Genomic DNA, 14,615 nt, shown 5'->3' with positions numbered 1-14,615 from the left:
GGCTTTCCCCTGGAAAAAAAAAACACACACACACAACAAAGTGTAGCGTAGGGATGAACAACTCATCTACCCTTACACGCCGCTAAACTGTACTGTGTTTGGGTTGTCCCTTCCGAAAGGCTGCCCGTCCCCCACCCACGCTGTGCACAACTGGCGCTATGTGAGGCCCTTCATGACGGAGTAAATTTCCTGCCCCATTAAAGCCGGGTTCATAATTGTATGCACACCGGCACTTTCTAAAGCCTTGATTTTCTCATCGGCTGTGCCTTTGCCACCACTAATTAGTGCACCCGCATGGCCCATCCTCTTCCCAGGAGGGGCACATTTCCCTGCTACGAAGGCGAAAACAGGTTTCTTCTTTTTCTTCCCATCATCGACATTATTCTGTATTAACCATTCGGCGACCTGCTCTTCTGCATCCCCACCAATTTCTCCAATAAGTAAAATGCACTTGGTTTGATCGTCTTCCAGGAACAGTTTAATGCAGTCAATAAAGTTGGTTCCGTGGAAAGGGTCCCCACCAATGCCTATGCAAGTGGATTGTCCCAACCCAACTTGGGTAGTTTGATTTACTCCTTCGTAAGTCAATGTTCCACTTCTACTTACAATTCCAACGCACCCTTTTTTATGAATGTGAGATGGCATAATCCCTATTTTGCACTCTCCTGGTTTTATTACACCTGGACAATTGGGGCCAATTAATTTAGTTTTTTTGGACATTTTCAGACAATGCTTTACTTCCACCATGTCGTGTTGACATATGCCTTCAGTTATGCAGACTACCAACGGGATTTCTGCTTCGACTGCTTCGATGATTGCATTTTTTGCATGCTCGGGGGGAACATAAATGACGGATGCGTAACAGTTGGTCTTTTCCTTTGCCTCCATAGTCGATCCGAAAACGGGGAGAGTGTATTTTTTGTCTAGACTTTCCCACATGGTGCCCTTTTTCCTGGGGTTCACGCCCCCCACCATTTTGGTCCCATATTTCATTGCCTCCGTGGTGTGGAAGGTTCCCTGCAGGGGGGGAGAAAAAAGTACCTCTTGTGGGTACGCGGGTCACGAAACGAAAACATAGGCAGACACACACGAAAGTACACACACTCCCTTGGACGAACCTGCTTGCCCGTGATCCCCTGACATATCACCGTGGTGTTCTTGTCAACAAAGACTTTACTTGTGGCGGAAAAGTTCCTTCCCTAATAATTCGCCAAAAAAAAAAAAAAAAAAAAAATGTGTAGGCAGTTACACTAATAGGCTGCAGCTCATTTATACGTAAGGGCGCAAAATGGACCGGTGTTAGGCCATTCGCCCGTAGAGACAGACCACCCACTTTTTGTGCCAACGTATCTACGCCGCAGTGAAGGTTAGCACTTGCGCATTACCTTAAGGGAGGAACTCCAATTTCTAATAGCACCGCTCTTCATTTATATTAACTGGAAGTGGAAAAAATGTGGCATACTCGGTCAAAGGTGATTTTGCACAAAGGAAATGCCAACTGTGGGGGGCAGCGATGACTTCACACTCGGGGTTCACGTAAACCCTTGCTTGGTGCCTTTTAAATGGTTTTTCCTTCAGATGGGAGGGAGTCAAAAGTAGCAAAAGGGAGGGTTCCAGTTTGGGTTCCCGGTTTGGTGCGAAGAGGTGTTCCTTTACGAGGGGGAAATTCGAAAGGGTGAGGTGGAAAAAAAAAAAAAACCAAACAAAATAAAATCAATTTAATTCAGATCAAATTAAAATACAAACAGATGGGTGAAAAATACGTGAACAAATTAGCCGAGTCCACCCAAGAGGATCTCACCAAGCACGGATGCCAACAAGTATGCACTGTGCAAACGGCTTTTTATCTGCTAGCTGGGGTTATAAAATGTACGTACCGCTATGTATCCCCCGCAAGGTAACTTTCGCTTTAGCTAGTCGCGTTTTGTCACAATTTTGAGTGACGTGAGCAGTGCAGTGGTGACTAAAAAATGGGAAGAGGTGAATACGAGGGCCACACCTCAAACGCGCTTATTCGTAAAATAGCAAAAGGAACGAACGGAGGGGTGAAAATGAGGGGCATTTTTCGTGGAGTCATTTTTTTTTTTTTTTTTTGCAAATGTGGAAGCGATCATTTGGGGACCTTTTTTTTGCCCCTTTTTCTGATAAGGTGAAGTTATGTCTAAGTGGGGGTCTCCTTTCTTTTGATGGTCCACCTGGGGGGACTTTCCCCAATGTCACACATGTGCGAAAGGAGGACAGCAACTCTGCGCGTTCCCTTCTTTTTACGAAAAAGAGCTAATTTGCCTTTCGCAGTATGGCGTAATGTTCACCAACCTCAACATCCTTCTTTTGGTGGATCACTTTCCACAAAATGGGGACTGCGTATAGAGCTGCACGTAAAAAACAGCCGCGTGAAAATTAAAAAAAAGAAAAATCTTAACAATGTAACAGTTTAATAGCTTAGCAGTTTACCAGCTTAACAATAGGGTAGGAGGGTTGTGCTCAGTAGACGGGCATACGCATGCACATGCATAGAGGGGGTCAGACAAAGGTGCAATAGTCTACCCGTATGGTACATGCAGGTGTTGTAATACCCACTTGGGAAATCATGTCATAGGTGCACTCGCTTTGCACTGCTGCGTTGGTTAAATGGGCCAGGCCTTTATAAGTGGAGGTACGCAGAGGGGCACAAAAATGGATAAGAAAAAAAAAAAAAAAAAAAAAGTGAACTTGTGTTCATATTAACAGTGTGTATGTTACAAAAATGGAAGGAGGACGCTGGCCCAGTGTTAGGTCGACGGTGATGGTACAACCTGTTTTTGCACTGCTGTCAAGATGACCACCCCCACATGGTTACACCTCTACACGTCTACACGTCTACACGTCTACACGGTTGCATGTGTGCACGCTTCCCCGGAGGGACGGTTAGGCCTCCTCGCGAACCTCGCTAAAGTAGGGATGCTCCATGGCTTCCTTCGGGGCAATCCTCTTGGCGTGGTCGTAAATCAGCATCTTATCGATGAGGTCAATGACTTCATCCTTGGCAATATCAATATTGGACTGAGTGAGGAAATGAGACCAGGGTTTCCTCTCATATTCTCCCAGGATGTTTAAATAATGTGGCTTCAACTTTATGTTGTATTTTTTTAAGTAGGCATGAAGATCATCCGTGCCTAAGACTTTTGCAATTTTTACAAGCTGATCATAATTATCATGTCCACAAAAAAAAGGTTCCTTTTTAAATATCATACCAGCAAGCATACATCCTAAACTCCAAATGTCTAGAGAATAATCATACAGCTGCAGATCGATCAGCAGTTCGGGTCCTTTGTAATACCTGCTTGCTACCCTTACGTTGTATTCTTGTCCAGGGTGATAAAATTCAGCTAAGCCCCAATCTATTAGTCTAATTTGCTTGTTCTCATGGTCGATCATAATATTGTGTGGCTTCACATCCCTATGCATGATGCCCTGACTGTGGCAATAATCTAAGGCTTTCAGAATCTGATAAATATAGTAACGTATATCCTTATCCGTAAATTTTGGATATAGCGTCTTAAAATCGATGTTATTTATGTACTCAAAAATGAGGGAAGGAGTTTTGGTGACTGGATCTTTTACTATGTCTAACAGCTTAATAATGTTTGGTCCTCCATGTAAGTTTTGCAAAATTTTTATTTCTCTTTTTATTTTTTTTTTCTTCACCGGTTTTAATACTTTTATTGCACAGGGCCTGTTGTACTCCGTGTCGAACCCATTAAACACTTCGCTGTACTTTCCCCTCCCAATCTTTTTCATAATTTCGTATCTGTTGGGCTTGTTCCATTGTAGCTCCAAGTTATCGTAGTCATAATATTCCTTCGGCTTATGAATATTTACATCAGCGTAATACTTGGGAATGTAGATCCTCTTGCTGATGGAGCTGGAAGACATTTCTTTCGTTTGAAGGATGGGGCAGGAAAAAGGGGGTTCCCCTCTGTGGGGCGTATCAATGCGTGGCGTCCTACCACGGGAGAATAAGCAAATTGATGGGGAAAAACGGGTCTCTGCGATAATATGGTGTACTGGTCCCTGCGAAATGATACACGTGTATATGGTGGCCAACTGTACAAAGTTCACACTATGCAAAATATTGATGAGCAGCACCCACAGTTTTGCAAATATCGATATGATATGCTCGTATATACAACCCCCCCAGAAATGTACGTGCATGAACAAGTGCGAACACGTTTCCTCTCCCACTGTCTGTTCCAGCTCAGCGCGCCTTCGACGAATGGGTTGATATCGTGCCTCAGAGCAAATTCTGCCTTCTCAATATATGCAGCGTTCACGGTTTAGGCGAAATTTGCGGTTTTCCCCTCGTTAATGGCCTTTGCAGTGGCGCACCCCCTTTCTCTGGGACTCTAGCCAACAAATCTCCGTAGATTAACGAACAGGCTCGCCCTCTGCAAAAAGCAGGCACTTGGAAAAAGGTTCACAAAGAAGGAATGTTAATTATATTTTTTAAAAAAAAGAAAAAAAATTTTCTTCATTCATGCGAGATAGCTACTTTTATAAAGGAGTAAAATTCTAAAACGTAATTAAAAGGAAAAGATCTCGAGGAAGGAAAAAAAGAAAGGAAAAAAAAAGAAGAAAAAAAAAAAAGGTACAATAAAATGTAGTGAAGCATAAAATAATATTAAACCCCTCCGGAGCGGGCAATCCTAGCACGGGCCTTTTTTTAACATAACCCTAATAAGAGGGTGAAGAATTCCCCCTACGTAGTAAAGGCACATGCTTATGCGGTCCGTGAACAGGGTCGCCCATAAGCATATATATTACGCTCTTGTGCGTATTCATATGATTGCACTTTCATGTGGCTTCTCGTTCACTACGGGCACGGGTGCGCCACCCACGTTGGAGAAATATTACCTCTTGTCGTGTAGGTTTGTCAGCATTCCCACGTGAGGTGCCAATATAGATATTTTGCGGGCAAGGCGAAAACTTGCCGGGGAGTGCATGAGTGTACGCCAAAAAGGGTACCCTACTGCGCTAACTCTACTACGCCACCCGTGATGCGGGATTTGTGTGGTAAGCGTCGTGCCACTCTGTTAAAAAAACCTTTTGGGATTCCTTGCGAAGGGGTAGTTTGCCCTTTCAGAGGGAGAAGCTGTGGTAGTAGGCAACCATATTTTTTTTCACGTGCCAACACAGCTCCCGTTGGAAGTTTGCCTGGTTGACGAATTAACCTCCCGGTGAAGAGCGCCTTCACACGTGCTATATTTCGTCAGTAGAGCATCGAGATGGAAAGAAAAAGAAGAAAATTACCCCTTGAAGGATATACACCGAACGGGAAAAAGGAACTCACATAGTAGGAGAAACGTACATAATAACAGTTACGTATTTTCCACGGAGAATTTATCACGATTTAAAAAAAAAAAAAAAACCCTATGGTGGACGCACCATTTAAGTGTCTCCCTTCTCCGTTGAGTGATTTTCCTTTACCACTTCATAAGCATAATTATTCAGTGCGCTATCCACGAGGTTTGCGAACGCCACGTCCTTTTCTGTTACCCCTTTCAACGTGTGAGTGTACATTTTTATTTTAACTTTGGTGTAGTCGCTCGTGTACTTGCAGTGGTGGTTCATCTTCTCATTCTGGTCGAACATGTCTCTCAGGAATGTGCTCGCCTGCGGGGGGAAAAGGAGCGCACCAGTGTAACGATGCAACGGTGTACCGGCAACTTCGCGGGCAGGATACACACTGCCCTTACGAACAGATTAACTGTTTCACAGGTATGAATTTATGTTGCTCTTCATCGTAGGGCAAACACTCATGAGGAAAATATTTGCACCACTGTCCTAGGAGCATAACATAAACCTCCTATTGACGCCCTCATCGTTGTCCATCATAACGATTTCATTAGATGTTGTGCACTTATGGAATGTGCAGCTTTACCTGCGTGAAGGAGGGGAATACGACCTTCCTCTGTATGTAGTTGTAGCATCCCTTCTTGGTTTTGTAACTCCACTGGGGCAGGAGGGCGTCAATTCGATTCTTGTTCAGAAGGGTCATTCTGTTTTGGCGAGATTGCCAAGTGTGTTAAAAGTTTGCAAAGTTTTTTTTTTTTTTTTTTTTTTTTTATTTTGGCTAGTTGGAAGCGCAAAATGGAGATACGCGCGACGTGGTAATTTCCTCTCGTGGGTGAAGAAACCCCATGTATTTATCTGTTGACAATGCATGAAAAACAAAAAAAAAATAAATAAAAATAAAATAATACAGAGCAGTAGAATGGAACACTGCGCGCAGCGGCACACACGGAGTGACGATTTTTTCTGGGTGCACCACACGTCCATTTGGGCCTATCACGGCGTAGGTGTTTACTTTCCTTCCAAATCAGTTATCCAAATTGACGTCGTGGCTGTCAATAAAAATAGTAACAGGTCCATCATTGGTCACTTGTATATTCATGTAGCATCCGAATTTTCCAGTTTTTATTTTCTCCTGATTGTAGTCCTTAACAAATTGCTCGACCATTTTGTTGTACATATCTAGGGCTTCTTTCGGTTCTTTGGCTAAGTGGAAGTCTGGCTTGTTTCCCTTTTTCGTGTTAGCAAAAAGGGTAAATTGAGAGACAACCAAAACTTCGTAATTTAAATCTTTCACACTTTTATCCCAACTTTTGTTACCATCTGACCACAGTCGTAGGTTCAGACACTTCCGAATGATGTACTGCGCATCCTTCCAACTGTCGTTTTTGTGTATTCCCACGAAGCAGATAATTCCATTTTTTATTTCGCTAAAAAGTTCTAACTGCTTTTCCGTTTCGTTGCTGCCTTCTTTGATTACACTGAGCGCGGCATTTTTAACGCGCTGAATGATGACTCGCATTTTGTTCTGATCAGGTGTATTGTGGTGGGGTCTTTTCGCAAGCAGCTCTGTCAGTAATCTAAGGGACTATGTGGCAATGTAGCTATACTTTGTGTCTGCCTGTTGACGGGGGGTTGGGCTATTCCCTACGCAGCGCTACCTTACCGCTAGCAGAAGGCTATACCCTGCACCAGAGTATACTCCTGCTGCGGCGAAAAGGGGGGAAAAATATATGTCGGCCCTACCCTTCTAAGCGGTAATCTCCTCCTTACAGGGTGGATGAAACCCCATTTGGAGGTTCCTCGATGGACTCGCTGAGAATCTATCCGAGATGAAAGCTTGGATAGAAGGCCACAAAAAAATTAACACAGAAAGGTTTATACCCATATGGTATATATATATATTTTTTTTTTTTTCACCTCGCAGGAACGGATATTCTGCACGCTCCTTTTTCGTGTTGCCTCGTCATGCAGCGCACCCGTCGTTTATGTGATCACCCATATGTAAGCGTATCGACTGTACCAGGTGGTCTTCCCTCAATGGTTACGTTTCTCCACCTTTAACGCATTGTAGGGAGGGATGTACGGGGACAGCCAAAATAAAGCTGCAAATAGTGACATGGTGGGGATGCATATCAGAATGCCCCCCACGGGAACCTCCCATCGTGGGTGACTTCTTCTGACGTCAACTCTCCATACAGGAGCGGCTAAATTAAAAAGTTTACTTAAAACGGAAAAAAAAAAGTCCAAAAAATTAAATATAATAAAAGCAAAAAGGTTTACTCCTATATAGGAGGACTACAAACGTTGTGTAGGCCGAAGCGAAGCGGAGCCAAAAAGAACGGAACAAAGGAAGGAAAGAATTTTGTTGGCGTCCTCACAGGAGGAACAAATATAACGGTGGGATTAGCACAGTGGGGGGAAAAATTAAGGCAGTGCTACAAAAAAAGGAAAAAAAAAGAAACACAGAGCGAAGCAGGTATGAGTAAAATTCCCCTGTCCTGCTGGCACCATCACAACGGCCATAATTGTAACGATCATTTTGTCCTTTTTCTGGTTTGCCTTTTTTTCTTGTTGGTCGTCTTTTCTGTGATCCCTGCATCGGCCTGTGAAAATGGGGGGAAGGTGAAACATATATCATGGGGGTGAAAAACTCCATTTGTGCGCGTGGATTACGCGGTAAAAATCCGCTTGAACGATAAAAATAGTGAGAATATGTGCAGCGGGCACGTTCCCCATGGGTTGTCATTCTGTGCAGGCCTACGTCGTCCTTCCTCAGCGGTATGTTCGTTCTATGCAGAAAAAAAAAAATATATATATATATATTTATGTATATAAGCATGGTGTACGCACATGTGTGTGATCAATTTTACGGACGGCGAGGACACACATAATAGTGCCCCTGTCAACATGCCAAGCGCAAAGGGGGGCCTACTTTTTTAGGCGGATTTTCTTCTGACTGATATTGTAAATTTGAATGTCCCTCAAAAACTGTGGGAAGGGAGATGGCGTCACCTGAATGTTGGCCTTCTTTTCCACCTTTGTGTACTGGTATGGCTTGGAAACTTTTTCGCAGTTGTTTAAGTACTTAAAGTGGTAATAGTCATCGTGGGGATTTTCATTTTTTGTAAATTCTTTCCTACATTCAGGCTCTGCGTATGTTTTATTTTTCACCATCTTTTGCTGTTTTTCCAGGTATTCTTTGTGGTCCACCTGGATTATTCTTTGGGGAGTTTCATTCTGTTGTTCCATCTTGGGGGGTTCCCTTTTTAGGGGCTGCTCTTTTGGGGAGTCATTCCCTTCTGTTTTGAGGATGCCCTCTTTATCATCCTCCAATAGGTCACTATTCTGTTCGTCACACAGATGAATGTTTTCTTCTCGTTTGAAATTGTTGCTTGTCTGCTCATCGGCGTGGTGGTCCTGGCTGGGCGTATTTACCCCGTTGGTGCCACCCACTTCACTTGCAACCCCGTCCATCTTATCTGCGACGTCTTGTTCTTCGCTGTCTGCGTCGGCTTTGGAGTCATCATCGTTGGTGTCCGTGTCTTGGTTGTCGTTAGGGCCGCTTGCGGGCTTAACATATTCGTCAAGGCAGCCCTCGAATACTTCATCGTCTTGGTTGGACTGACTGTAATGATGTATGCTCCTGTGGGTCTCCCCGTCCCCCTGCAAGCTACCATTCATGAATTTTTCCTCCCGCAAAAAGGGACCGCCTATTGTTTCCTTCCTCACTGAAACGACATCATCATCATTATAGTCATCACCTTCAGGACCATCATGGGGGGAATTCCCTTGCGCCGCTCCATTCAGGTCTGAATTGTTAGCATAGTTGGGTCGGGAAAAGGAGAAGTAAATTCCACCGCCCTCATCCGAACGAGTAGTACCATTCAGCAGGGAAGAGGTTAATTCGTCAGGACTCTTCTTGTTCGCCAAAATGGCTTCATTTTCGTTGAAGTTGTGGATATCCACAAGGATGGCAGATTTACCATTGTTCGAGCTGACCTCAAAATTGGTGCCCACTTGTGTATGCTCTGATGGTAGAAAATGGGTATGTATATATTGAACCCCCTCTTCATCATGTTTCTTCTCATTGGGGGTGATCTCCTCCTGACTGTGCGTTGGGGGGACGTCTGGGGCGGATGTATCAACTTCGCTGTGCAGATTATTACGACCGTTACTACGGCAACAATTGCAGGGGGGATGCTGTACCCGCCCCGTCTGCGCGTGTGACAGTTCACATTGGAAGGAGAGGTTTGCCTCCTCTCTCGGTTTATGCCCCCTTTGGAATGAACAATAAATGGGGTGTTTATCGAAGTTGTTGTTTTTTAAAAATTCATTAACGTCAGATGAGAAATGGGAAACGTTATTTGCATCATCTTTTTTTGAGGTCAATTTGTGAATATGCGTAACTAGGCATTCCATGGGGGGTATGAAGAAGAAGGAGGAGTCCTTCTCGCTGGGGGAGTGACTTCGAAGGGATTTACTCTTTCCCTTGTCAGCACGTGAATCATGATTGTATGGATCTGAAGCATAGTTATTTAAGTCCCCTCCATCCACATTATCTGCATTATTGCACACAGTCTCCTTCCTTGGCGCGCCCCCCTCGGGCGACTTAAAAATCGACTTTATGTTATGGAAGGCATCACGGCCGACGGTCCCGCAGATTTCCAAAATGAGGTCTTCAAGATCAGCGTAGTTGGAATTTTTTAAATGCTCATTTTTATTGATCTCAATAAATGACGCTACGTCATTGTATATGTAGCTTAAAAAGAGCATGTATTCTTCATCTTCACATGGGAGTTGGCTACGCACACAGACGTCTTCCTCATTTCTGCTGGTGTGATTATCCTGGTCGTTACATTCCCTTCCTACGTTTTGGTCAATTTTTTTTTTAAATATATTTGTAAAACAATCCCTGTTGAAAATATTTTGGTAGATAAAATTTCTGAATGCTTGATCTCTTCTTATTTTGTGTGTACCTTTTTTGGCCGCGTTTTGGTTGAGTTGTCCGTTTGGGGATGTGGCTGCGTCTTTCGGGGAGGAGGCTACTGAGTGTTCATTAGGGTACACTGGCGCTCCTTCGCACAGCCGCTGCGCCATCTTTCATCGTGCCTTCGGCGTTCCCCCCTCTTTGTTCTTTCCTTGTGTCACGCATGTGCCTTTTTTTTCCATGCGGAAAAGGAGCTATTTACGGCGATGTTGGCGATGCCGAGAAAGGGGCTGCTCGGGGGGAACTCCTCAGGCCAGGCGCTGGGACAGCACGCGCATTTTCGTTAAATCGTGATGCGCGATGGTTTGCTCAATTTATTTTTGCGCGTGAAATTTTGCGCAGTTATTTTTGTGGAGGCATTTTTGCGAGCTCTTTTGCTGCACACTTTTACGCAGTTATTTTTTGAAGTCATTTTTTTCACCCATTATTGTAACGCATTTTTGTAATGCATTTTTGGCGGCCATTTTTATGCACCCATTTTTTTGCACTCTTCGCTGCAGTCCCAGCCCTTTTGGAGAACTGCCGTTGGTCCGGCCCGACTGCTCGAAATATCCCCCCCGCCGTACCGCACATATCCCCACGTTGCCACATCATTCGTGCAGACTTATGTGAATGTAGAAGTACTGATTATCAGTGGTGCGTCCTTTGCTTTTATACTCCTTCAATGTTTCACCCACGACAATTTTACTTTTGCGCATGAAGATGCTGTACAAGGAGACGAACAAAGCGAGAAGGAAACTCATTGGGGCGGCACACGGTGAAGCAAAATAAAAAAAAAAAAAAAAAAAAAAATGTGGCGGTGTATAGCACTCCCAGATGGCAGTAAATCACCCCTGCACTTATGTAGGCGCGCACAAAATACACACCTACACATATATAAACGTATATACGCACTTTATTTTTTTGCTTCCTCCCGGGGCGGATGCACGAATATTCAACTATTTCAGCGTGGCAAAGTTACACTATGCGCGGCATTTCTGTGTCATTGGGTTCAACGAGAGGGTAAAAAAAAGAAGAAAAAAAAAACGAAAAAATATTCCATAGAAGAGTTGCTTGTGATAACTTCGCGATTTTTAGTAAGTCATAAAAATAAAATAACTTATCTACATATTTATATTTACATTTCTACCGAAAGAACTGTTCTAAAACGAACCTGTTAAACTTTTTTTTTTTTTTTCTTGCATGCTCCGTCATTCTGTCGACGCATAGAGGGTACTTATCTTACGGTGCCATATTATTACATTCACGCAGAGGCTCCCACCCTAATTTTTTGCTCCCTTTACCAATGGTATATGCTCAATACTGCACATGTAACGACGAAACGGTTTGAACTTGCGTGTTTTGCTCCACCGCAGTTCGTTAGCAACACATACCAACGGTGAAGAAATGCACGGAGGGGTGAAAGTACAGTTATCACTCCCACTTGCAATAGCGTAGCGTGCTGATAACACTTAGTGAGCCAACCCTGGCGGCGTATTTTGTTTTTTTCTAAGTTGGTGATGCACCGCGCAGAACAAATTTCGAATACGCATGGGGGGGGGCTCTACAGTTACCGCCATGGAGATAAGGATGTACATATTATATGTATACCATTGCATGTGTTTTTTTTTTCGCAATTTTTATATATTAATTAACTTGGCTGTTTTGTTGTGCCTGTCATCAGATTGATGCCTTACACTCAGTTCTACACAAAAAAAAAAAAAGAAAAAAAAAGAAAAAGCGGACTGAAGTGGAAGAAATAAATTTGGGTTGACTCAAATTGGGGTGGGTGCATAAACCGGTTGAGAAAAATTACCACAAAAAATGGCCCCCAAAAGAGGGTCGATTGATGCGCTTTGGTTAGGGCGACTTAGCCAGAATGGATGGCTAGCCCAGCATGTAAATCACTTTCAAGTAATTAGGTAGCACCCGAAATGGGTAAAGCCCCACCTGGTGGCACATCATGCAATGGATCGGGTGTTAACCATTCCGTGCGCGCATGATAAAAGGACACTTAAATGGAGCACGCACGTGAAGTGAACTCATAAACGACACTGCAAAAGTAACGCTCAAATGGGAGCTCATGTGAGTGTTACTAACGGGGGAAAATCCCATCAAAGAGACTCCCCTTTGGTATTGGGCAAAATGTCCCCCTTTAAAGGGAAGTTAAAACAGCGAAGGGACACACATAGGGGGTATATACATATATGTACATATGTATATATGCGTGCATGTGTGCATACCGCCTATATGGCAACGCCCTTGCCCTCAATGGAGACCTTCTGAGACTTCCGCGCCCTCTTCAACATTTTCATATTATCGGTAAGCCTCTTAATTTTACTTTTGGGCAATATTTTCTTGCTAGAGCTAGGCACAGAAGAAGGGACGTTAATTAAAAAGGAGCACTCACTGTTGAAGGGTATGGTGGCATGTTTCTTCAATTCATTTTGCTCTTCCTCCTTCTCAATGCTAATCGAATCTGGAATCAATGTTTTTGCTTTTTCGAGTATTTTCTTGTGATATTCTGGATTTTCTAAAATTCTTTTTTGTCTTTCTTTTAAAAATTGTTTATAATTTGTGTTAATACCTATGATGGGTCCCATCCAATTTTGCAAAATGGTCCTAATGAGTTTTTTGTTTTCATCTGTTTCGTCTTTATGTGAGTGTAAGTAGGTCATTATTTTGCCAAGCTGGCTACCCCTCAAGGATTTTATAGTAATGGGGAGCTGTTGTATGACCTTCAATAGATTCGTTCGGATGGTAAAATTGGGAAGTGTATTTTTCGAAAGTGGCATTAGCCATAATGCTAAGACGTGGTAAATATTTAGCTTCATAAAAAAGGGTTTCCATTTTGGCTTGGTTAGAATCATACACACTTGATCAATTATTTGTAACTTTGCTGTTGCTGGTTTTTTTTCTTTTATATTTTTTATATCCTGCTCATGCATTAGGATCATTTGGTTTAAAACATTTTCGCAATATTGCAGACCTTCGTCTTCGGAAATCTTTTGCACTCTTTTCCTTTTCATCTTTAAATTTTCTAATATTTCATCAAAATGGGATTTTTTTTTTTTTTCAGATTTACCCGAATCGTTCATCTCTTCGTTATCGTTGTAATCTCCTTCATCGTCCAATAGACTTAGCGTGGATAATTTCCCATTTTTTGATGATTTTTTTTTTTTTTTTTTTTTTCCCCCTTGGTCATTGTCGTCGTTGATTAGATCTTCCTCTTCGTACTCCTCGCTATCGCTTTCGCTCTCTGTCTCTTCTTCCCCTTCCTCGGCGACGCTATCTATAAACTTGCTCTTCTTCTTGGGCGACTTGAGTTTTTTCTTTTGGCCGCCCTCGTCCACACTTTTATCCTTGCTGGGGCGCACCTTCCTCTTTTTTTTTTTTTTTTTTTTCCTTTTGCTGTTTTGTTTGTCATCATTATCAGTATGGTCGTCATCATCGTCGGTACCTGCGCTGTCTTCACCGCCATCAGCAACCTGCTTACTGCGAGCCGCCCCGCTGCTGTGGCTCTCATCAGAAAAGTTTTCGTCCCCAAAGATGTTGTCTTCTGTGGTAAAGTTGTTCTCTGCGGAGTGGGTATTCCTTTCGTTAATTTGTTCTTCGTCACCTTTTTTCTTCAATTTTGATTTCCTTTTCCTCTTCCCTGGGTTGTTTTCATTCGAGGGGTCTTCTTCCGAGTCCTCCTCGTTTGGTTTCTTTTCATCCTTTTCGCTACTGTCTCCATCGAGTTGTTGGTCCCCCTTCGAATTGGCTTCTCCTGCTTCTCCCTTTTGTTTTTTCTCCACCTCCAGGGTGTTCTGCTCTTCATCCGAGTCGGCGTCCCTTATTTCCCTCTTTTTCTTCTTCCTGGACGGCATCTTCATCGCAGCCTTCATCCTGCTTTTGAAGCTCTCGACGTTGCCGCGTTCCTCATTGCTACCTTTAACGATGCCGCTTTCATCGTTCAATAAGTCCTCGTTTTTCGCGGGTTCGTCCGTGGCGCTACTGCTTGCGTCAGTTTCCATCATATCTTTTGTATTCGAGCTGGGGTTCGCTTGTGGCGGGCAGGCACAAAGAAAATACACAAGTATATTTTCACGTAGTATGTATATATGTTTCCCCCTCGGCGTAGCTTACTCCACTTTTGGGCGTATTTTTTGCGTCCGCTTTTTAACTCCTTTCCGGCCTTTACATTCTCTTTTCTGGGTCACGGACTTGCAGTACCACACGACTTTTATTTTATTCTGAATTTTTTTTTTTTTAAGTTTTTACCTGACCATAACATGACAGGTAACTAGCCATAATAATTTTTTTTTTTTTTTTT

General features: G+C 43.2%; 6 protein-coding genes across 6 annotated transcripts; all 6 read right to left on the bottom strand.

The window, feature by feature from the left end:
• Positions 1-156: 156 nt before the first annotated feature.
• PCOAH_00024060 (Succinyl-coa synthetase alpha subunit) lies at positions 157-1,427 on the bottom strand (the record flags this gene model as incomplete). Its single annotated transcript, XM_020059211.1, has 3 exons — positions 157-1,017; positions 1,119-1,199; positions 1,386-1,427. The coding sequence occupies 3 exons, from the start codon at positions 1,425-1,427 to the stop codon at positions 157-159; spliced, it is 984 nt and encodes a 327-aa protein (XP_019914903.1).
• A 1,480-nt stretch (positions 1,428-2,907) lies between these two features.
• Positions 2,908-3,915, bottom strand: PCOAH_00024050 (Casein kinase ii; the record flags this gene model as incomplete). Its single annotated transcript, XM_020059210.1, has 1 exon — positions 2,908-3,915. The coding sequence occupies one exon, from the start codon at positions 3,913-3,915 to the stop codon at positions 2,908-2,910; it is 1,008 nt and encodes a 335-aa protein (XP_019914829.1).
• A 1,512-nt stretch (positions 3,916-5,427) lies between these two features.
• PCOAH_00024040 (D-tyrosyl-tRNA(Tyr) deacylase) lies at positions 5,428-6,037 on the bottom strand (the record flags this gene model as incomplete). The annotated part of the gene is made up of 2 exons (XM_020059209.1): positions 5,428-5,652; positions 5,921-6,037. The coding sequence occupies 2 exons, from the start codon at positions 6,035-6,037 to the stop codon at positions 5,428-5,430; spliced, it is 342 nt and encodes a 113-aa protein (XP_019915177.1).
• A 324-nt stretch (positions 6,038-6,361) lies between these two features.
• PCOAH_00024030 (D-tyrosyl-tRNA(Tyr) deacylase) lies at positions 6,362-7,036 on the bottom strand (the record flags this gene model as incomplete). Its single annotated transcript, XM_020059208.1, has 2 exons — positions 6,362-6,919; positions 6,998-7,036. Coding segments are annotated over 2 exons (597 nt in total), but the record flags the coding sequence as incomplete, so codon positions are not given.
• An 832-nt stretch (positions 7,037-7,868) lies between these two features.
• Positions 7,869-10,431, bottom strand: PCOAH_00024020 (Uncharacterized protein; the record flags this gene model as incomplete). The annotated part of the gene is made up of 3 exons (XM_020059207.1): positions 7,869-7,937; positions 8,096-8,123; positions 8,267-10,431. 3 exons carry the CDS (start codon positions 10,429-10,431, stop codon positions 7,869-7,871), a joined length of 2,262 nt encoding a protein of 753 aa, XP_019914959.1.
• Positions 10,432-12,546: 2,115 nt separating this feature from the next.
• On the bottom strand, positions 12,547-14,319 carry PCOAH_00024010 (Uncharacterized protein; the record flags this gene model as incomplete). Its single annotated transcript, XM_020059206.1, has 1 exon — positions 12,547-14,319. The coding sequence occupies one exon, from the start codon at positions 14,317-14,319 to the stop codon at positions 12,547-12,549; it is 1,773 nt and encodes a 590-aa protein (XP_019914881.1).
• Between the last annotated feature and the right edge of the window lie 296 nt (positions 14,320-14,615).

The sequence above is a fragment of the Plasmodium coatneyi genome, chromosome 9 (assembly GCF_001680005.1).
Source record: "Plasmodium coatneyi strain Hackeri chromosome 9, complete sequence".
Classification (NCBI taxonomy): domain Eukaryota; phylum Apicomplexa; class Aconoidasida; order Haemosporida; family Plasmodiidae; genus Plasmodium; species Plasmodium coatneyi.
Note: the sequence above shows the minus strand (reverse complement) of the source record. Positions and strands in the feature narration are given on the sequence as shown.